This window comes from Hyperolius riggenbachi, chromosome 1 (genome assembly GCF_040937935.1).
Source record: "Hyperolius riggenbachi isolate aHypRig1 chromosome 1, aHypRig1.pri, whole genome shotgun sequence".
Lineage (NCBI taxonomy): Eukaryota > Metazoa > Chordata > Amphibia > Anura > Hyperoliidae > Hyperolius > Hyperolius riggenbachi.
Genome location: NC_090646.1, coordinates 284,494,855 through 284,517,700, shown reverse-complemented (window position 1 = coordinate 284,517,700; position 22,846 = coordinate 284,494,855). Strand labels below are relative to the sequence as shown.

Below are 22,846 nucleotides of genomic sequence, written 5' to 3'. Positions count from 1 at the left end.
AATTGCAATACATTTTTCTGACTGAAACATTTAAAAAATCTGACCAATGTACCACACACGTATGTTCAATTTTTCCCCAATTATGATAAACATGATTGGAAACTGAGAAAATTGCTAGTGTGTGTATATTAATAAATTGACAATCTAAGGCCTCATACACACATCAGACCATAGTCTTTTGAAAATGAAAGATCACAGACCAATCTTACCACCCTTCTTGTAGTATGAGAGCCATACTCTACAAAGTCTTTTCTATGGAGCTGAACTCCACATCAGAAAAAAATCTTTGCAAGATGCTGCACACACAGATGCTGTACAGACACAAAAGATCAGTATCTGCAAAAGATCTGTTCCTGCCAAAAATCCATTCCTGCAAATTGCAATGATAGTCTATGAGATCTGCAGATCATCATACACACATGATTTAACTGACATTCATCTGCAGATCAGATCCACCAGGATGGATTTTCAGATCTGCGGATCTGCAGATGAATGTCAGTTAAATCATGTGTGTATGATGATCTGCAGATCTCATAGACTATCATTGCAATTTGCAGAAATAGATTTTTGGCAGGAACAGATCTTTTGCAGATACTGATCTTTTGTGTCTGTACAGCATCTGTGTGTGCAGCATCTTGCAAAGATTTTTTTCTGATGTGGAGTTCAGCTCCATAGAAAAGACTGTGTAGAGTATGGCTCTCATACTACAAGAAGGGTGGTAAGATTGGTCTGTGATCTTTCATTTTCAAAAGACTATGGTCTGATGTGTGTATGTGGCCTAACACACCCCATACAATCTTTAGAAAGATTGAAGAAAAATATCTGGCATTCTGGATCGATAAAAATCGGGGGGGGGGGGGGGGGGGGGGGAACGGGAATTCCGATCAGATTTTTCAGTCGAATGATAAAAAGCTTTCGATTTTTTTTTCGAGCGATCCGATCGTTTTTATCGAATTGCCGTAAAATCTGATCATTTTATTGCAAGGTGTGTGGCCACCTTTACAGTCTCTGCTCCCTGACCTTTGTGTTTTGGGTAATTGGCCAAAATGATTGGTAAAATTCCCTACAATATTTTGACTGTGGTGAAGCTAGGAGGATCTCTTGCCATGACCAGTTTTGTCAGTAAAAAATAAATCTTGCAATGCTGAAAGAAATGCCCTTATAATTTGATGATCCTTGAACCATTCAGGGTTTTGCACTTTCTCTGTGATGACGGTTTGTTTTTATTGCTGAGTTACAGTAGTCTACTCGCCTTCACCAATTGTGAGCGAATAATAAATAAGTAAAAGTAGTTCAGTAACTGAGACTTGTGGCTGGTGAGCTTCTCTATATTTGCTTCTTGGGAATTGGTCTCAGCTTGCTTTCTCTGCTATAGAAATTGTCAGATGCATCATTAATACAGGAAGATCTTTTGTCTGCCTTGCTTTCCCCGGACTGGCAGTTTCCATGGCCATAGTGAATAGACTTTTCTTTATCTTCTTTACCTGCTGGTCAGCATTTCATTAGATATCTGTGACTGAAGGTAAAATTAGGTAATCTCAGTCTATGAAGTACAACTCTGTCCAAATTTACGTTTCCACTTGTGTACCTACACAGTAGTTAGCTTATTTAGTATATTTGCATATTTAGGTACATGTTAATAGATAAACAGTTGAACAATGTATTGATGTTATTGTTACCAGTTTTTTTGCTTAATGTGCAAAGCACGCTAGGAATAAAATCATTAATAAAAAGCTGTAAGGCCCGTTTCACAATGAAAATAACCAAATGGAATTGCTTAGGCCCCGTTTACACTTAATCAGTTGATACGCGTTTTTTTTCTTCTCTATAGCAGTACATTGTGAAAAAGGTTTCAGTTAAAACGCGTTAAGTGTGAAAGGTGCCATAGGAAAACATGGGACTTACTTTGAAAATCAGTTGACCTTTCAGTTATAACTGAGAGCAACTGATTGGCCTGTTTCCACTACACGCAGATTGGATGCAGAAGGATGCAGAAAAACGCAGAAAAACTGACTCCAATGAAAGCCTATGGGCCTGTTTCCACTAAATGCGGATTTTCTGATGCAGATTTTCCCATAGGCATTCATTGGAGTCAGTTTTTCTGCATCCAATCTGCGTGTAGTGGAAACAGGCCCTGGGCCTGTTCAGACTTGCTGCGTTTGTAGAACGCGTATAAATTCAAAGAAACGCAAGTTGAAAAAACGCATGCGTTTTTCTTGCGTTTGAATGCGTTTTCTATTGCGTTTTGCACAAACACGTGACCCAGGGGAAAAAAAGAATTATGGGAACCGCAGAGGAAAACGGACGCTAAAAACGCAATAGTACGCGTTTTTGATACGCGTCCATAGACTTTCATTGCGTCCGTTTCTATGCGTATCGCACAGAACTGCGTGCAGCAATGCGGATGAGAAACGTATGCGTCTCATACGCATACATGTGAACTACCCCATTAAAAAGCATTACGAGCCGTTTCTATGCGTTTTTGGTACCAGTACGCGTTCCCTGAAAACGGCTAGGAACGCATATAGTCTGAACAGGACGGAGCCTTAGCATGGTTTTTTTTTTCCCTGTAACAAGCAGTTTTACAGTGACTTTTCTTACAGCGTTTCTATACTTTTAATACGATCACTGTAAAAATGCTACTTTCGGCACTTCTGCGATTAAAGAATAAAATATCTCTAGTTATAGGATTACGTAGTCAAAACGCTTTTTAAGTTTACATCGATCAGAGAATCGCTGAAATGAGCTTGTAGTGTGAAACAGCCCTGAAATGCTAAGCAAAACTGACTGTTTCTATAGGGAGGAGAGGAGGGGCAATGGCGTGGTGCTCAATGGAGTAGCTTCCAGCTGGCGGAGTAATGAAGGGAACAAATACGTTTAGACATTGCTGAGGCTTAAAAACCCGGCTTGCTGGATCTTTAAAGTGTACCTGAGACATTCTTTACAAAAGGATTTATACTTACCTGGGGCTTCCTCTAGCCCCCCTGTAGGGTCAGTTAGCTTCCTCAACATCCTCCCGATCCGCTTCGTTGGGCTGCTTTAAGCCCCAATAAAGTCCCCCACTGAGCCAGTTGGCAGCTACTGCGCATACACAGATCATGGCCACACATACCTCCTGATCGCAATCCCGTTGATGGCAATATTTTTTCCTTATGCACAGTTTAAGGCAGTAACTGCACTTGTGGAGAACACTCATGGCTACAGGAGCATGATGTGTGGCGTGTGTGCTGCCAGTACAGCCATGTGCAGTGGCACCCAACCTGGCTTAATCGCATAGCTCCATAGTGGCAAAGGGGGTCAGACAGACCGAGTAAGCTAAGGGATTACAGGGGGCTGGAGGAAGCCCCAAGTAAGTATAAATCCTTTTGCTACGAATGTCTCAGGCTTACTTTAACCACTTGCCGACCAAGTGATTTCCCATTGATCTGTGCTGGGTGGGCTCTTCAGCCCCCAGCACAGATCGTATTGCAGGCTGGGCGCCCTTTTTTACCCACTAGGGGATGTCCTGCTGGGGGGGGTTCTGATCGCCGCCACTCTGCTGTGCCTTGCGGAGGGGGGGCTCCTCAAAGCCCCCCTCTGCAACACTATTCCCCCTCCCTCTCCTTCCCTCCCTCTCCCTGGCTCTGTGGGCGGTACAGGACGGCGATACGTCCTGTACCGCCTCTGATAGGATTCAGCCTATCAGGCGACGGCGATCCCCGGCCCATCAGAGGCCGGGGATCGCCGATCTCCTTTACGGCGCTGCTGCAGTGCCGTACAGTGTAAACACCGGGTATTTTTTCCCCGCGTGTTTACATTTCACCTGCGAGCCGCGATCGGAGGCTCGCAGGCAGTTCACGGAGACACCCTCCGTGAACTGACATGGAACGGCGCTCAAACGAGCAACCGTTTCCATGGAAACCCGCAGACAACCAGTTTACGCCGATCGGCGTGAGCTGGTCATCAAGGTTAAGCAACCTTGGTGATACCTGTACACATGCTACATTCTTGGCCAAGTTCTGTCTAGCATGCGTAGGAGGCTTAAAGAACAAGCGACACCCATGCTAACCTAGAAATAAAAAACACATAAATAAGTAGATAATTACTACTACTACTTACATAACAGATGTATTGTGCTATCCGCGTAATGATTCCTGTGAATTTTATAAAAGAAAAGCAGAAAATCCTATTCAAGGCAGTGGCCATCTTGCTAAGCTAATGCTGACATCATATCCTCCCTGACTCTTGTTTTCCCCCCTCCCTTCTCTTGCTCATTGTTTATTCATTAGCTGCCCTCCTCCCAGAGTCTTTTTTTTTAATTATTATTTACACATCCAATCACTGAGTCACCTCAGCCTTGCTTGTAAACACAAGTGATCAGCTAGGCAGGGAAATATATGGAAGAGGAGGAATATATTATAGATAAAAAGAACACCCAGCATTCAACTTTTTGGCACGGTTTGGCACTAGGGCCAGAGCTCCTAAAGTATGTGATAACTCCAAACCATAACAGCAGAAAAAGTTTTGAATATAGGATTAGCATCTTTATCATTTAATACACTCAGACCAGTTAGTGTTGAAATTTGATTTTTATGGTGACAATACCGCTTTAAGATCCTAGAGAGTTTATCGCCTGATATCAAGGCTAGACAAGTCCCAGGAGCTAGGGCTCCCTCAAATGACAGCTGGCTCCTAACTTTTTTGAGGTCTACTCCAGTTATCTGGATCCTGGACTGGAAAGAATTGGCCTCTGAATTCCATAGAATGTTATCTACTCCTCTTGCCCAACACTGTCTGCAGACTGCATATTGGCCCATATGCAATTATTTTTTTCACCTGAGTTATCTCCCAGGAGATACATTTTCATCTTCTCTTTAAACTAAATTTTCAGCATTTTACAATTGAAACAGTGCCCAAAAGTTGGTAAAAAAGTACTATCAAACGTTTTTTGGGGGGTATTTTCCTGCTTGCTGGTGGCTTAAAAGGCATTTTATGACAACTTGTGAGAATATCACCTAAGAGAAAACTCAGGTGAAAAGGTGAATTGTATGTGGCCCATTGATGCTTAAAACTGAATAGGCATAAAGTCTTCAACATACCATCATAGTAAATATGTTGACATTGTACTACTTCTAAAGTCATTTATGTAATAACAGCATCATAAATTCCTCCATATACTCTGGCAAAAGAAGCTCATCAATAGCTGTCGGCTTCTTCTGTGTCAGCATGGTTGCTGATTAAATGGGCCCCACTTTTTCACTTAAAGAGAATCTGTACTCTAAAATTTTTACAGCAAAAAGCATACCATTCTATGCATTATGTTCTCCTGGGCCCCTCTGTGCTGTTTCTGCCACTCTGCTGCAATCCTGGCTTGTAATTGACAGTTTTAGGCAGTGCTTACAAACAAACTAACCAGCTTGTGATAGGCTCACATAAGCAGAGTGTGTGAGTCATACAGAGCCTGCAGGGGGCCTGCAGAGGGTGTGTATCGCTTCTATCCAATCACAAGCAGCCCTGCACATTCCACACATTCCAGCCTTAGCCGACATAGCCGACAGAAGAAAACAGATTAGATCATATAACAGAGATAACACAGCCACTGTGCAATTAGGAAAGGCTGCAGTAAGCCAGAGCACATTAGAACAGGCAAAGGAACTTATAGGATAGAAGAACTAAGGCTGAAAATTTTGTTACAGAGTCTCTTTAAGGTGGCCACTAACTGTCCAATTTCTAGCGAAAAATCGTTCGAGCGATCAGAAATTCTGATCGGATTGGTTGTAAATAATCTCCATTGGTGGACACAATCAATTATGAACGAGTGAAAAAAATGTCCTCCGAATGAATATTCGTCGAACCAAAATTTGGATTTTCTTGTTGGTTGTGATAGATAGGAAGCAAAGATTGTTTCGTTGATGGTGTAGTGAACGATGTACTACAATAGTTCACTTCCGATCAGAATTTCTGATCGCTCGAACGATTTTTCGCTAGAAATTGGACCGTTAGTGGCCAGCTTTAGTCTTTTCCACTTGTCATTACCATTGCAGTAACCGTCAGCAGAAGTGTATAGAAAAGTAATGGCAGTTAGTTAGATTAGCCCAATTTAAGGGGGCCTGGTCCCAAATGCCAACTCTTCCATTTCATTCTTTTTTTTTTTTTTTTTGGGCTTTGCTGCTACTATACAAATGACTAAAGAAATGTCAAGAGTTGTCCTTTAACCACTTTACCCCCGCCCGTACGAATTTCTCCATCCCTTTTTCCATCCTTTAACCCCCAGGGACGGAGAAATCCGTACTTTCCACGCTCCCGCCGCTGTCCGCGCTCCCGCTCCTAAACACGCCGCCGGCCGCTCGTAAACACGCCGCCGCCCGGAGATCAATGAACGGGAAAATCCATTCCCGTTCGTTGATCTAAGCCCCGCAATGATCCGCTGCTCTCCGATGAGCAGCGCGATCATTGTGAAAAAAAAACACATTACCAGCCTCCTTGTACTTCCTCCAAGCCTCCGGAAGGACGCTTGGAGGTCGCATTAACCTCCTTGCCGGTTATCCCGAGCTCAGCTCGGGGTAACCTGCGCAGGAGGATTTCTCAGGCCCCGCTGGGCCGATCTGCATAATTTTTTTTCCCTACACGCAGCTAGCACTTTGCTAGCTGCGTGTAGTACGCGATCGCCGCCGCTACCCGCCGCGCCGAGCCGCCCCCCCCCCCGCCCCAGACCCCTGCGCAGCCTGGCCAATCAGTGCCAGGCAGCGCTAAGGGGCGGATCGGGGTTCCCTCTGACGTCACGACGTCTATGACGTCGGTGACGTCATCCCGCCCGGTCGCCATGGCGACCGGGGAAGCCCTGCAGGAAATCCCGTTCTCAACGGGATTCCCTGCATACTCTGATCGCCGAAGGCGATCGGAGTGGGTGGGGGGATGCCGCCGCTTAGCGGCTATCATGTAGCGAGCCCTGGGCTCGCTACATGATTAAAAAAAAAAATTAAAAAAGTGCGGCGCTGCCTCCTTGCCGGATTTTTTAGACCGGCAAGGAGGTTAAACAAAAAGTTACTGTTGCCATCTTGTGGCCAAATAGTAAAACTACACCCTAAACATTTTTCACATACAAATGAATTACTTATACACAAAAAATTAACTCATTACCTCCCACACTCCCCAATTTTATTTTTTTTTGTAATTAAAAAAAAATTAAAAAATGTACAATTAAAAAAAAATACATAGTTACCTTAGGGACTGAATTTTTTAAATATTTATGTCAGGAGGGTACAACACTGTTACTTTATAAACTATGGGCTTGTAATTAGGGATGGACGCAAAACTGAAAAAAATGCACCTTTATTTCCAAATAAAATATTGGCGCCAAACATTGTGATAGGGACATAATTTAAACGGTTTTATAACCGGGACAAAAGGGCAAATAAATTTCATGGGTTTTAATTACAGTAGCATGCATTATTTAGAAACTATAATGGCCGAAAACTGAAAAAAAATTTTTCCCACATTTTTCCTATTTTCCCATTAAAACAAATTTAGAATAATATAATTCTTGGCATAATGTCCCACCTAAAGAAAGCCTAATTGGTGGCGGAAAAAACAAGATATAGTTCATTTCATTGTGATAAGTAATGATAAAGTTATAGACGAATGAATGGAAGGAGCGCTGAAAGGTGAAAATTGCTCTGGTGGTCAGGGGGTAAAACCCCTCAGTGGTGAAGTGGTTAAAATTGTTAAAGTGGTCACATGACTGCTTTAAGAGCTACTTTCAACTTCTGTGTAGCTCAGCGCTGATGCCATTGGCCAACGTCCAGGTTCTATAAGGCCTAATGGAACAGTATAGTGTATGAGTCTCTAGTTCTGTAGTGGCCTTCCACTTTAGAGATTGTTGTTGGCATTCTACAAATGTTTGAGTGAGCTTAGCCCGCTGTTGATACCTTCTCTGTACTGTATTCCAAGCAGTCATTGTTCTCCATGAAGTAACTCACTTCCCAGAACTGCTCTGACATGCTTTACGCAAACGCTGAGCATGAATTATGACATGGCTAAAACAGAGGTATAGTGTAATCACTTGAGGACTGAGGGTTTTTTTCCCTTGTGGACCAGAGCAATTTTCACCTGTCGGCGCTCCTCCCTTTCTTTCACCGATAACTTAATTACTACTAATCACAGCGTAATGATCTATATCTTTTTTTTTTTCCTCGCCACCAATTAGGCTTTCTTTGGGAGGTACAATATGCGAAGAATTTATCCTAAATGCATTTTAACATGAATAAGACAAATTGAAAAAATGCATTATTTCTCAGTTTTTGGCCATTATAGTATAATAAAACGTTCTACTGTAGATAAAAGCCACACATTTTATTTGCCCATTTGTCCTGGATATTGCAACGTTTAAAAAATGCCCCTAGTACAATGTATGGCGTCAATATTTTATTTGGAAATAAAGGTGCATGTTTTGTTTTGAGTCCATCACTAATTACAAGCCCATAAATTAAAAATTAACAGTAATATAATAATAAATCCTTTTTTTGTATAGCGCTTTTCTCCTGTCGGACTCAAAGCGCTTGCGAGGCAGCCAAGATTCGAACCCAGGTCTCCTGTGTCAGAGGCAGAACCCTCAACCATTACACCATCCAGCCACCAGGACCTCCTTGACATAAATTTTAAAATAGTTCTATATATATATATATATATATATATATATATATATATATATATATATATATATATATATATATAGTTAGCTAGTTAGTTTGGGTACTGTGGGAGGGAAATAGTTATAAGTCAGTGTGGGGATTTTTATTCAATAAAAATGAATTTTGGTGTAATTTACTATTTGGCCATAAGATGTCCTCAGTCATTATTTCCAATTCGTGTACGGAAGCACGTGAATCGGAAGTAATGCGTGGCAGTGTAACAACAGGAAGATGCAATGAATGCCGGCGTCTTGTAGACGCCGGTATTCATTGAATCGAGGACTTAGATTTATGAATGGAAGCTACGTTCCCATTCATTAACCTCGCCTCTAAGCGCCGGTAACGGCGGTGCGCAGGAGAACGGGAGCGAGCGTCGGCTGCAGACTGGTATTTCACGGCCGTGGTGCATCCTGTGAATTTTGCAGGGCCGTGAATATATGCAAGGTGTGCAACAAGTAGTTATGTACTAGTTTGTCATAAGAGATAGCATTGCAAACGTACTTGTTCCTCTCCCATCAAGTGTCCTTTATAACACTGCAATTGTATATTAATGACTATCTCCTTGTTTTTAAGAAAAAAAAATCGCTATCAAACCATCTCTATATCTTTCAAGTGTTTTAAGAAACTGTATTTGTTGCATATATTGATGCTAGACAAAAATGTCTGCAGATTTTTGGAAGGGGTAGCACCAATTACCTCAGCAATATTTAGGTGGATTTAATAAACGCATCTAATTTTTATTGGTCAGTGATTGGCCAATTTTACCACTTCCATGTAGTATGAAGGCCAACAGATTTTGAATACTATGAACAGATTGTGCAGGTAAGCTCTCATTGGTAAAATTGACTAGTAATTGGCCAATCAAAATAAGATGTGTTTGCACCATTAGCAGGAAATTCCCACAAACACAGTGAGAATATACAAACTCCATGCAAACCAACACAATTTCTTAAACTACTAAAAAGTTATAGAGATGGTTTAGTAAGGACTGATAATGGCAGGGACTCCAGTGATAACTATGGTAGGGATTAGATTGTGAGGTTATCTAATGCTGGGTACACACTATGAGATTTTATGGTCGATTTGCTGTCAGATCGATTATTTCCAACATGTCCGATTTGCTTTCCAATCGATTTCCGAGCATTTTCCGATCGATTTTCTATTAAAGTTAACGGAAATAGTTCGGACATGTTGGAAATAATCGATCTGACAGTAAATAGACCATAAAATCTCAGTGTGTACCCAGCATGAGACAATTATGGGCTACAGCTATGAAGATACAACTATGGGCTTTGTAACAGTTCAGAAGATGGTAATGCTTTATAAATAGATAATAGTAGTAATAATTACACTGACATATCAATTATTTCTGTGTTGCTTGCTCCATATGGTTATACATCTCTCCTTATGGTTTACTCGGAAGGCTGCCTTGTAGGGCTGTTAGGTCTTACTAAGATGGCAGTTATAGAGAGCAAGCATCTCAATGGATGTGATCATCTCTTCTGTCTATGGAATGAATGTCACTGCAGTAAACCCAGCAAAGCACCCTGGGTGTGTAGACAGCTGTACAATTTTACTTCCTGCTTTGTTCTATGATCCAGTGAGGCAGATAGAGATGAATAGTGGGTATGTTTATTGCCAAGCTGTATGACATAGTCACAGGTTCCAGCAAGTTCCCTAAAATATAATCATATATATTAAAGCGGATCCAAGATGAAAAACTAACTATAACAAGTAACTTGTCTATATATCTTATCTAAAGTTTAGATAGTTTACACAGCAAATGTAGCTGCAAACAGCTTTAATAGAACATGATTATTTCTTTCTGTGATACAATGACAGCAGCCATGTTGTTTGTAAACATTACACAGAGGCAGGCTTATCTGTCTGCATTTTGAGAAAAAAACCTAATCCCCTCCTCCCCTCTGCCTCTGAAATCTCTGGCTAGTAATACCTCCCCCTTCTCCTGCCCAGACTGAGCTCCCATGAGCCCTTGCTACTGTCTGAAAGTACCTTTGCTCTCTGAAAACCTGTGGGCGTGGCTTGTTTAGTTTATAGGAAATTAGAGTATTAAAACAAAAAACAAAAAAGTATTTGGCTTGAGGAATGCCCTATAAACAATAGGAAAGGAACACAATTATGCAAAGTAAAAGTTCATCTTGGATCCACTTTAATATAATAATATATATTGTATAGTAGATAACAAAAAACTTCAGATTTCCTGCTATGATGTCATGTTTTTTAGCCTACCCATTAGGCCTGAAAGATAAATCGAATTTAAACCGAAATTGCGATCAACAAGTTCATAATTTCGGAATCGTCAAAGTGGAAAGTATCGCGATGACGACATTTCCACAAGGGGGAAGTTTGAAGACACTGCTTCAAACTTCCAAGTCCCAGCGTATGTGGCCCGCAGTGTCAGTCATACCTTCCGCATGAGTCCAACGCTGTCCATCCTCTCTTGCCATCTGCCGGCTCTTGTGCACGGCATACTTCCTGGTTCTTGTATGTCACATGACATACAGGAAGTATGCCGTGCATTAGGGCCTGCAGGACGCGAAGTGGATAGACTGGCATCGCTAGGCTCAAGCTGGAAGGTATGTCCAGCACTGCCGCAGCTTAGGGGACAGAGCGGGCACAGAGAGACAAAAAGGGCACAAAGAGAGACAAAGGTAGCAAGACAGAGAGAGGCCCAGAGGAGGCACAGAGAGACACAAAGGGGGCAAAAAAAGACACTGGGGACAAAAAAGACAGAGGGGACACAGAAAAAGGGGAGCACAAAGACAAAGGGAACACAGAGAGAGAGAGACAAAGCGGGCACAAAGACACAGAGAGTGCACAAAGAGAGACAGGGGGACAGAGAGGCACAGAGGGGGAACAAAGCTTAATTTGAAGGAAATCGTGAATCTAATCGAAATCGTGATACTCGTATCGAATCTTATCGAAGATACTGAAAAGGTAGTACATCTCTGATTGTTAAAGGGGACCTGTCAGCCATACTATCTCAGAGAAACAACATATATATAAGTAGATAAATACTTGCTCTATATTACATATGTACTGCAATGTCCACGTTTTGATTTTTGTGATTTTTCTACAGTAAAAAGAGAAAATACTTTGTAGCATTTCCCATTTTAAGTGTGGCTATTTTGAAGCCAATCCTGATGTCATTTCCTTCCTTACTCTCCTCTGCCTGATTTGCCCACCCTTCACTATAGAAAGTGCATTGTCTCAGCATGAGAAATATTGACCAATCAGCGAGGAACAGAGGTATGGGAGGGGAAAACAGGAGGGAAAGAGGCTTCAGCCAATCAGGCTGCATTAGTTAAGTCTAAGGGGAAATAGAGAAGGACAACCCAGCATGCCCTGCAACTTAATTTATGTGTACCAAATGTTGTGTGTACCAAATAAGAGTCAGGTAAACTGGGGGATGTCATTTATCAACAAGAAAAGTAATAGTGATTTTAACTTTTGGATTGCCTGGTTAGCATCCTTATTACGGTACTTGTGTGCCAGATAAAAATAAAGAATTGATTTTTGATTTTATGCCGGACAGTTACAGCTCGCAGGTATTTTTCACCTTATGGACAAGCGGCATTTTCACCTGACCTGTCAGAGCTTCTCCCTTTCATTCCCCAATAACCTTATCAGTACTTATCACAACAAAATGATCTATACCTTGTTTTTTCCGCCACCAATTAGGCCTTCTTTGGGTGGTACATTATGCCAAGAATTATTTTATTCTAAATGCATTATAATGGGAATAATAAGAAAAAAATGGGAAAAAAAATATTTTTCAGTTTTCAGCCATTACAGTTTTAAAATAATTCATGCTATCATAATTAAAATCGCACATTTTATTTGGCTACTTTTCCCGGTTATTGCAACGTTAAAATTATACCCCTAGTGTAATGTATGGGGACAATATTTTATTTGGAAAAAAAGGTGCATTTTTTTCAGTTTTACATCCATCACTCATTTTTAGCCCATTATTTATTAATTATATGCCCTCTTGACATAGATAATATTTTTTTTTTTTATTCCCCAAATTCAGTAGGTGTATTTTACTATTTGGCCACAAGATGTCCCTGCTGAGCAAAAATCCTATTAGCGTACAATGTATGCTAAATAGGATACAATGTGTTACATTGTAACTAGCGGAAGTGACTTAAGCTTCCATGGGGAAGCCTCCGATCACAGTGGCTGCGGGAGATTCATGAATGGGAACTCATAAATTCAACGATCAGGCGGCGGAAACAAGTGGAGATCACGGTGGGAGATTTACATTTTCAGAATAAACACTGTTTTTGAACAAAAACAGTGTTTATTCTCGACGGACATGCTCGGATTGGCACAGGGGACTTTCGTCCCCTGCAGCCAATCCCCTATGCTAGCAGCAGCAGCGCGTTCGTGGGCCCGCAGGACCGCCCAAACTGCAGGGACGTGACTAGCGCGTCCCTGCGGCTCTAGCCTCTGCCGCTGCGGATGTGAAGCTCACGCCCGCGGCCCAAAATGGTTAAACTCATCTAAACCCAGAATTGAACAAGGTAAATCCTAACAGCAATCGGAGTAAGAAAATATTAACAGTGTATAGAAGCAAAGTAGTGCTATAAAGCTTGTCAAGCTGTAGTACACCTCACTGATTGCAATCTGTAAATGTAGCTGTGACTCAGAAGGAACCATTAACACCCCCCCCCCCCCCCCCCCAAAAAAAAAGTTGGAAGAATAATAGAACCAGACAGGAATGGTTTGAACTTTCATTTCTTTCGCTGCGCAGATCACTGCAATGTTGTGCACAAAAAAAGGACTGGAACTTGCGTCAGTCACTTTGGCAGCACAACCTCTCGTAGACCTGTAGTTCACAGGAAGATGAATTTTTAAGACCCCTAGTTGAACATGACAAATTGCAGGGAATAATAATTCCAACATTTGTGTAGCGCTTTTGGGCTGGAACCCACTAGAGCGCTTTTCTGAGCGTTTAAGGAAATCGCTAGCAGTTTGACTCCCTTCCTAATCGCTCAGCTAATGTTAATGGATGGGCCAAATTCCACTGGAGCGATTGCGATTACCAAATCGCAAAACACAGGACATGCAGCATTTTTAGCGGTATCGTTTAGCGTTTCTGCAATGTAAAGTGTATAAATGCTGACCTAATCGCTCATCAAAACCTACACAGAGCTATTTTGCTAGAGTTTTGAAGTTACTGCACACTGTAAAAAAATTAAAATTGAAAGCAACAATCAGAATTAAAAATGCTAATCGCTACACAATCGCTGGCAAAAACCTTACACTTTTTAAAATTGCTACCAAAAACGCTCATGAAATCGCTTACAAAACGCTCATACAAAATGCTAGCGATTGCAATTAGCGATAACGTTTTGTAGTGGGTTCCAGGCCTTTCTCCTGTTGGATTCAAAGCGCTTGAGAGCTGCAGCCACTAGGGCACACTCAGGCAGTAGCAGTGTTAGGAAGTCTTGCCCAAGGACTCTTTCCTGAATAGGTACTGGCTTACTGAATAGGAAGAGCTGAGATTTGAACCCTGATCTCCTATGTCAGAGGTGGTGTCCTTGACCAAGTACACTATGCAGACCTCTGGGGTCTTTCATCCATATTGATAGGTGTACAGCTGCAACCAATCCCAGATATATAACACATTTTTTCATTGGAAAATGCACTGCAAAAATAATATTTAATTAACCCTAGTCAACATTTGTGCTTTTCAAAATTTAACAACTTTTGTGCTTAGTTTGGCATTAGAGGCATTCTGTAGGGTATTTTAAAAACTAAAACTAACACTTACCTGGGGTTTCCTCTGGCCCCCTGCAGCTGTTCTGTGACTGTCCCACGCCGCCCTCTACGATCCTCCGTTCCCTACTGCCGGTCACAGTCCAATTATTCTTCTAACTAGACTAATGCAACTGCGCAGCGGCACGTGTCCTCACTCCCACTTACATCTCCAAGACCTTCCTGTGCAGGCGCAGTACGAAGTTTTCTTGTACTGCTCAGGAAGCTCCTGGAGACGCGAGTGGGAGCTAGGACATGTGCTGCCATGGCTGCACAGGCACAGTTGCATTCGTCGAGTTTAGTTAATTAATGGGACGGAGACCGGCGGTAGGGGAACGGAGGATTGTAGAGGACAGTGCGGGATAGGACAGCTGCAGGGGGCCGGTGGAAGCCCCAGGTAAGTGTCAATTTTTGTTTTTAAAATACCCTACGGAACCCCTTTAAACGTACAAGAGACTCTGGTAATGCCATCAATCTACATTTCTCTACCTCCTTTAAAATTAGGTTTTAAGAGGTTTCTACCTCCTTTAAAATGATTTTGTCCATTGCAACTGAAAAGCCTGGTACACATTTTCAGTTTTGGCTGGCCAATGGCTGTGGCCAATGGCTGGCCAATTTTAGAAGGAGCTGAGCTGTGTGGTATATCAGTCGGCAAATTCAAGGCCAGTTCTAGCTAGTTAGTGGTTCTGAATAGAGATGCATTTCCACTCTCACTCATCCAAATTTAAACTGACTTGAAAGTGACAGCCATCTTTTTTTCCGTGACCCTGTCTTTTTTTACTGCCTGTGCGCTACACCTGTCCTCTGGCCTGGCAGTTGCTAGCGATCGGCACGGGCAGTGGACATGCATGCAAGCAGTAAAACTCCCTCATGGAGTTGCATCTGAGCACGGTGGTTGCCGTGCTTCGACGCAGCATGGGACTTTTATTTATTTATTTATTGTTTTACTGGCAGGTAACGCCACAGCGTGTTACATGTGACACATGCTATGTTACCAAACTCCCTTATTTAGCTGCATGTAATTGCAGTCGAATGATGCTTGTGGCCAGCAGCTGGGAAGCAGAACTGTCTGACAAATTAGTAGTTCAGCCACCCATGGAAAAGAGGCCTTAACCAGGCTCCATACTCACCATGTCAATAGAATTTGTTTATGGAAAGACAGAACTGAAGCTCATCAATTATGATTATGCTCATATTCTCTGTAACCACTCAGTGCTGCATGTGTTTGTTCCTCTCTTTATTATTTTCTTATTTCTATTAGTATTCCTTTTCCTTATCTGCATGTAGGCCCACTTCAAGTAGATCTGCCATTAGAAACTTGAATTTGTATTTTTTTTTTAACCAGTGCAGTTCTTAAACTTTGCCATTGTGCAGCTTTACTAGATTTCAGAAGCTTGGGTGTTTTGGTTTTGTGTTTAACTGCTTTTTATACGTGTTGAGGATTGGAATTGATGTAACAGCACAATTTAATTGCGATGCCTTAATTCCCTGAATGTACTGAAAGGTTTATTCTTTTTCCTGCAGGTGTCAGCTGCGATGCATGTTTAAAAGGAAACTTCAGAGGCCGACGATATAAGTGTTTAATTTGCTACGATTACGATCTGTGTGCCTCTTGCTATGAAAGTGGTGCAACAACGACAAGGCACACAACTGACCATCCAATGCAGTGCATATTGACAAGGGTAGACTTCGGTAAGTGTTTCATTTAAATACTTTTTTTTTTTTTTTTTTTTTAATCGGTGCAGATTTTTTTTCTTCTGTAGTATGGGTTAAAGTGGCAATACACTTGTCTGTTTTAGCCACCAATTTTGATCATATTCGATCATAGTTATCAAATCTGCTAGTAACTGATACAGCAGATGATACACTATGGGTTGGTTTTCATCTGAAATTGATACGGTTGATCGTGCAGAACGGAAAATTTCACTTGATCGGGAGCAAGAGGGAACGCATTCCTAGTGGCGTTCGATTTGGGGCCAACTGATGCAGTATTTGCAGCTGAGTTATCTCTCACCTGTCCCACCAGCGCTCCTTCTCCCATGTCTGTTGTCTTTTCTCCATGTGGCTTCGCTCCTCATCCCTGTTTTCTCTCTCCTGGGGCTCCTGTGTCATGTGATTAATGCTAGACCAAACACTACAGGCCTGTCTACACACTGGACCTCTAGCTTTTGTCACATGACACAGGATTTTTGGATCAATAACAGTTTGCTGTTTGCTTCAATCCATCGCCAAGGAATTTTTTGATCAGTACCTCGTAAAGTACTGAAGGTAGATGATCGGTTCAGCTGATATTCAAGTAGCATTTTTAAAAGGGATTCCACAGTGGTGCTTACCATGTTCATATAAGTTTTGGTTTCATGTGAAAAGGAAGTTTCATTTTAAGTCTGGCAGTTATTTCTTAGAACTATTCATTTCCCATTTCTGGCTATGATGCAAAAGCAAGTTCTGCAAGAATCCAAAGTCTAAACCATAAGCTCTTTTAAGCGCTGTACCATTCACCTATGTTGAGTTTTTTCGATTGTCTCAAATTTGTAATCTACCATACATCTCTTATTTTAAAGTGTACATTGCTGAACACAATGTTGCTGCTTTTTATAAATAAATTATAGCAGTGAAACCCTTTCCCTATTCCTTTTAGTATGGCACACCACTTATTCCTTCTGGGGTAACTGTAGTAAGATAGAGGTGGACGGTACTTGTTTTTTCTATAATGATATGACACTAAAGACAGAAAAGATTTTTTTTTCTCTGTGGGTTCTTCTCCAGGATGTCAAACTAGAGTATTTTTCTTTAGGGTGCGATCTGGCCTTTGTAGCTCCAATATATTCAGGCAGCTCCGAGATCCACTTGCAACAACATGTAAAAACAAAGGAGTGCTCTGAAACTTCCAGCAGTTAAAAGCTGGTATACCATATAGGACAGCTCTCCCCTCGTAATGATGCGGCTGGGAGAACCTACACAGCCGGTCAGCGTCAGCGTGTGGAAGTCGGGGACAGGGCTATCTGTGATATCCTGGAACTCCACGGAGTGCAGGTGACGTCACTTCCTGATATTCACTATAGCAGCCCGGCATGCCGCTCGTATGCAGACATAAGCGGTGGATTGCCTGCGTCCGCTATTGGTGTCTGTGGTTAAACTGTCCAAATTGGTGCAGCACTAAAAAAAGGGGCATGGAGGAACTAAAAACGTTATAAAAGGTTTATTTAAAAAGGAGACGACGCGGTTCACGGAGGTACATCCTCCGTTTTTACAAGTCAAAATACAATACCCAATGTAACAGTATTCGTTTTTATAGACTAGGAAATGACATCATTCTAAACCTGGCCAATAGGCACTGTTTTGGCAGGGAAGGAACTGTCGTAAATAACCAAATATAGGGACGTGAGTGGTATTATTTAAATAAAGATGAATATAATTATCTTAACATCCAAGCTCCAAGAACTCCATTCTTTATCACCTCCCCAAAGTGCACCAAAATGCTGTCAACCCGCCGGGGAGATCGATTATATCAGGGATCGAGTCTATTACTAGCTCTTTGTCACACTATATAGATCTACATTTACAGAAATATGTAAGCCCACTTCCTTCCGAGTTAAAAGATACGATACGTACTTTACAGGTTCTTGGAGAGCTATATTGGGATATTCAGGGATATAGATGGGCTACACTGGATGTGACAGCCCTCTATACTAATATTCCTCACGACTCTGGATTGAGAGCTATAAAACATTACTTGGAGGGAGATCCTCTTATGCCACGGGCACAGAAGCAGTTTATTGTAGATTCAATTGAATTAATTTTGAAGACCAATTATTTTACTTTTTTAGACACGTTTTACTTACAGTTGCGGGGGATGGCGATGGGGGCGTAGTTCGCTCCGTCCTTTGCAAATTTATATATGGGTTGGTTGGAGGAACAGTTGGTCTGGCCCGACACAACCCATTCCGTGTGAACCTCGTCCTCCATCGCCGTTTTATAGACGACATCTTGTGTGTTTGGAATGGCCCGGCGGAAAAAATCTAGCAGAGTATTTGAATAATAATGGACTGGGCCTAACCTTCACAATGGATACACATCCGCTTAATATCCATTTCCTGGATTTAGAAATTTAGGTTGAATCAAGTACTGCCATTATTAATATGACTGATTATTTTAAGCCAACTAATCGAAACGGGTACTTGGATTATTCAAGCTCACATCACAAGCCGTGGCTTAGGAATGTTCCGTTTGGCCAATTTAAAAGGCTCCGTAGAAATTGTGCTCAAATTGAGGATTACCGTAAACAAAGTAAGATCTTACAGACACGATTTCAGGAAGACACTATCCATTGCCCCTTATCAAGGCAGCCTGTGAGAGCTGCTGCTCTCTCACAGCAGGATTGTCTTCAGAAGACACCTACGGTTTCAGATAAAAACAAAAATACCAATAATAGTAGTGATATAGGTACAAACACATTTTTGATTAATAAGCAAATGCCCATTATTGACTATTTGGGACAGACCTCTGAATGTAAGACCATTTTTGAGAAGTATTGGCCTATACTTCTTAGTGACCCTATTTTAAAACCGACACTACCGACTAAACCTAAGTATAACTTTTAGGCGTGATAAGAGTATTAGGGGCTATATTGCCCCAAGTAAACTTGGTGGGAAGGATAGTATAACAGAGATGAGTCGCAGTAATTACAATACTGGTGAAAGATTGGGTTGTTTTTCATGCAAATTAAAAAGATGCCTCTGCTGTAGATCTATTAATAATGTAGTAAGTAAATTAAAACCAACACCTCATTGGAGTTTCCCATTAAGAGTCATGTAACATGTCAGAGTACATATGTTATTTATTTACTTGCCCCTGTAATCTCTCATATGTTGTCCGTACGACCCAAAAATGTCATAATAGATTAAATAAACATAGATCTAACATAAATAAAGGTGAACTGAAGCATGGGGTGTCCAGTCATTTCCATTATGCTCATAACAGGAAGTTTGAGGGTCTGAGCAAGTGCATCATAAAAATAAACACGAAAGATATTGTGTCTTATTTAGACGCGAATCCTTTTGGATCTTAAAATTGGGGACCCTGGAGCCTGGTGGTAATAGTTGCCTGGAAAAAATGAGTCACCTCCAGCCTGCTATGTAGGTGGGAGTGCTAACCCACAACCTCCCACCCCCTTCCTTAGCACCCAAAAATCTCCTGTTTTCCCTTCTTCCCCCTCCTCTTGTCCCCTCCCCCCCCCCCCCCCTCCCTCTCCTTTATCCCCTTCTTCCCTATCACCCTTTTTTTCCCCTGCCTTAATTGTTTACCCCGTAACCCTACATATGACTCCCAGTGCATAATATTTTTCTATCTGGAAGGGCTCACTATGATGGTCGCAGTTGAAATATGGTTTGAAATATCGATATGTAGATTGATATGCTATACAACTGAAATTGCAGTTTAATCCTATTGTACTTGTTAATGTGAAGGCTGATCGGCATTGTGATCTATAGCAAGAAAAAAAAAAGTTTTTTCATAAATTAAATTATTTTATATGCAACCAAAATTATGCAATTTGACTTATCTAGGCAAGTCATCAATCTTTAATTTCATTCATTTTCCTTTTGCTTGTATTATAAGCTAGAGGAATCAACATTAATGTCTGTGAATTACTCTAATGGCATTATATAAGCACGGTTGTATGCCATCTTTTTGTCTAGAGCTTACTTTACCATGCGGAGTAATATCACCACATATTATTATTATTATTTAGTATTTGTATAGCGCCGACATATTACGCAGCACTGTACAATGTGTGTGTATGTATGTGTGTGTGTGCGTGTGTGCGTGTGCGTGTGTATATATATATATATATATATATATATATATATATATATATATATATATATATATATATATATGTATATATGCCCTGGCTGGGATTCGAACCAGGGACCCAGCGCTGCAAGGCGAGAGAGCTAACCACTACGCCACCCTGCTGCCCATACAGGTGTCTTTAATTCCCTGAGATGCTGCTTTTTATTTTTATTTTCATTTCTCATTTTTTTTATTCACAAATCTATGCGTATTTCATTCATTTGGTTGCTATTTTTTAAATAACACCACTCATGTCCCTATATTTGGTTATTACGATAGTTCCTTCCCTGCCAATTGGCCAGGTTTAGAATGATGTCATTTCCTAGTCTATAAAAACTAATACTGTTATATTGGATATTGTATTTTGACTTGTAAAAACGAAGGATGTACCTCCATGAAACGCATTGTCTCCTTTTTAAGTACCGTATTTTTCGCCGTATAAGACGCTCCGGCATATAAGACGCACCCAGATTTAGAGGGCAAAAATCAGGAAAAAAAGAAAAAACTAAACCTAGGTGTGTCTATGATGCAGGGGTGTCTTAAGGACTTTTTACCTCCCCCTTTCCAGTTACATTACATACTATTACACCACATATGGGGACAGTGTTATGTGCTGTGTCCCCCTGTGCCTGCTGTGTCCCCCTGTGCTGTCTCCCTGTGCCTGCTGTGTCCCCCTGTGCCTGCTGTGTCCCCCTGTTCTGCCTGCAGCCCCCTGTGCCAGTGTCCCCCGTCCCCCTGTTGTGGCAGTGTCCCCCTGTTGTGGCAGTGTCCCCCTGTTGTGCCAGTGTCCCCCTGTTGTGCCAGTGTCCCCTGTGGCAGTGTCCCCCTGTTGTGGCAGTGTCCCCCTGTTGTGCCAGTGTCCCCCTGTTGTGCCAGTGTCCCCCTGTTGTGCCAGTGTCCCCCTGTTGTGCCAGTGTCCCCCTGTTGTGCCAGTGTCCCCCTGTTGTAGCAGTGTCCTCCAGTGCCGGTGTCCCCCTGTGCAGGTAGTGTGAGTACACATACATTACCTGCTCCTGCCGCCGCGCTCCTGGCTCCCCGATCCTCTTCTTCCATCTACCGCTGCCCGCTGCTGCCCCCGCCGAACATCGCTGGCAGGTCTTAGCCGCATGGATACGCTATCAGCACACCACGTGCCGGGGTCACGCATGCCGCCGAACAACGCTGGCCGGTTCTAATTATCCGCGCAGGGATACGCTATCAGCGTGTGCCGGGTCACACATGCGTATGCGTGACCCCGGCGCACGTAGTGTGCTGATAGTGTATCCCTGCGCGGCTAATTAGGACCGGCCAGCGTTCGGCGGTATGCGTGACCCCGGCAGGTGGTGTGCTGATAGCGTATCCCTGCGGCTAATTAAGACCGGCCAGCGATGTTCGGCGGGGGCAGCAGCGGGCAGCGGTAGATGGAAGAAGAGGGTCGGGGAGCCAGGATTGGAGCCAGGAGCGCGGCGGCAGGAGCAGGTAATGTATATAGTGCTTCCCTGCGCACCTCTGCATCCCGAAATCCGTACCTTCGCCGCATAAGACGCACCCACTTTTCCCCCAACATTTTGGGGAAGAAAAAGTGCGTCTTATACGGCGAAAAATACGGTAACCCTTTATAACGTTTTTAGTTCCTACATGCCCCTTTTTTACTGCTGCACCAATTTGGGCACATTTAACCAATTTAACCACAGACACCAATAGCGGACACAGGCAATCCACCGCTTATGTCTGCATACGAGCGGCATGCCGGGCTGCTATAGTGAATATCAGGAAGTGACGTCACCTGCACTCTGGGGAGTTCCAGGATATCACAGATAGCCCTGTCCCCGACTTCCACACGCGGGACGCAAACGCTGACCGGCTGTGTAGGTTCTGCCAGCCGCATCATTACGAGGTGAGAGCTGTCCTATATGGTATACCAGCTGTTAACTGCCGGAAGTTTCAGAGCGCTCTCTCTTTGTTTTTACAAACTAGAGGATTAGCACCTTCTCCTTATACACCAAATCAAATCTTTGTTAGGCACCTTTTCCACAGGAGGCTTAAAGAACAATTGAAGCGAGGGGGGTATAGAGGCTGCCATATTTATTTCCTTATAAATTATAACAGTTGCCAATAACCGTTTCCTGGCAGCCTTCTGATCCTCTGCCTCTAATACTTTTAGCCATGGACCCTGAACATACATGCAGCAGATCCGGTGTTCCTGACATTATTGTGAGGTCTGACAATATTAGCTGCATGCTTGTTTCTGGTGTTATGCAGACACTACTGCAGTCAAGTTGTTCAGCAGGGCTGCCAGGCAACTGGTATTGTGTAAGAGAAAATAAATATGCCAGCCTCCATATTCTTCTCTCCACAGTTGTCCTTTAAAGGAGTTATCAGGGAAAATTTAATAAAATAAGTGCTACTTACCAGGGGCTTCCTCCAGCCCCAAGCTTCCAGCATGTCCCTCACCGCAGCTCTCCCCGCAGCTCCGTCCTGCTTCCCGGCGATGACATCAGGGCGACCTCCAGATCGGCCTGTACTGCGCCTGCGTGAGCGGCGCTGTCAATCACCACCAT

At 42.5% G+C, this 22,846-nt stretch overlaps 1 protein-coding gene across 3 annotated transcripts in view; it reads left to right on the top strand.

The window, feature by feature from the left end:
* The window catches only part of KCMF1 (potassium channel modulatory factor 1), a 90,098-nt gene that overhangs the window by 45,983 nt on the left and 21,269 nt on the right, over positions 1-22,846 (top strand). For all 3 annotated transcript variants that reach the window (XM_068233663.1, XM_068233665.1, XM_068233664.1), the window contains exon 2: positions 15,978-16,145. In XM_068233663.1, coding sequence (XP_068089764.1) covers positions 15,978-16,145 — 168 coding nt within the window. The remainder of the gene's footprint in view (positions 1-15,977; positions 16,146-22,846) is intronic.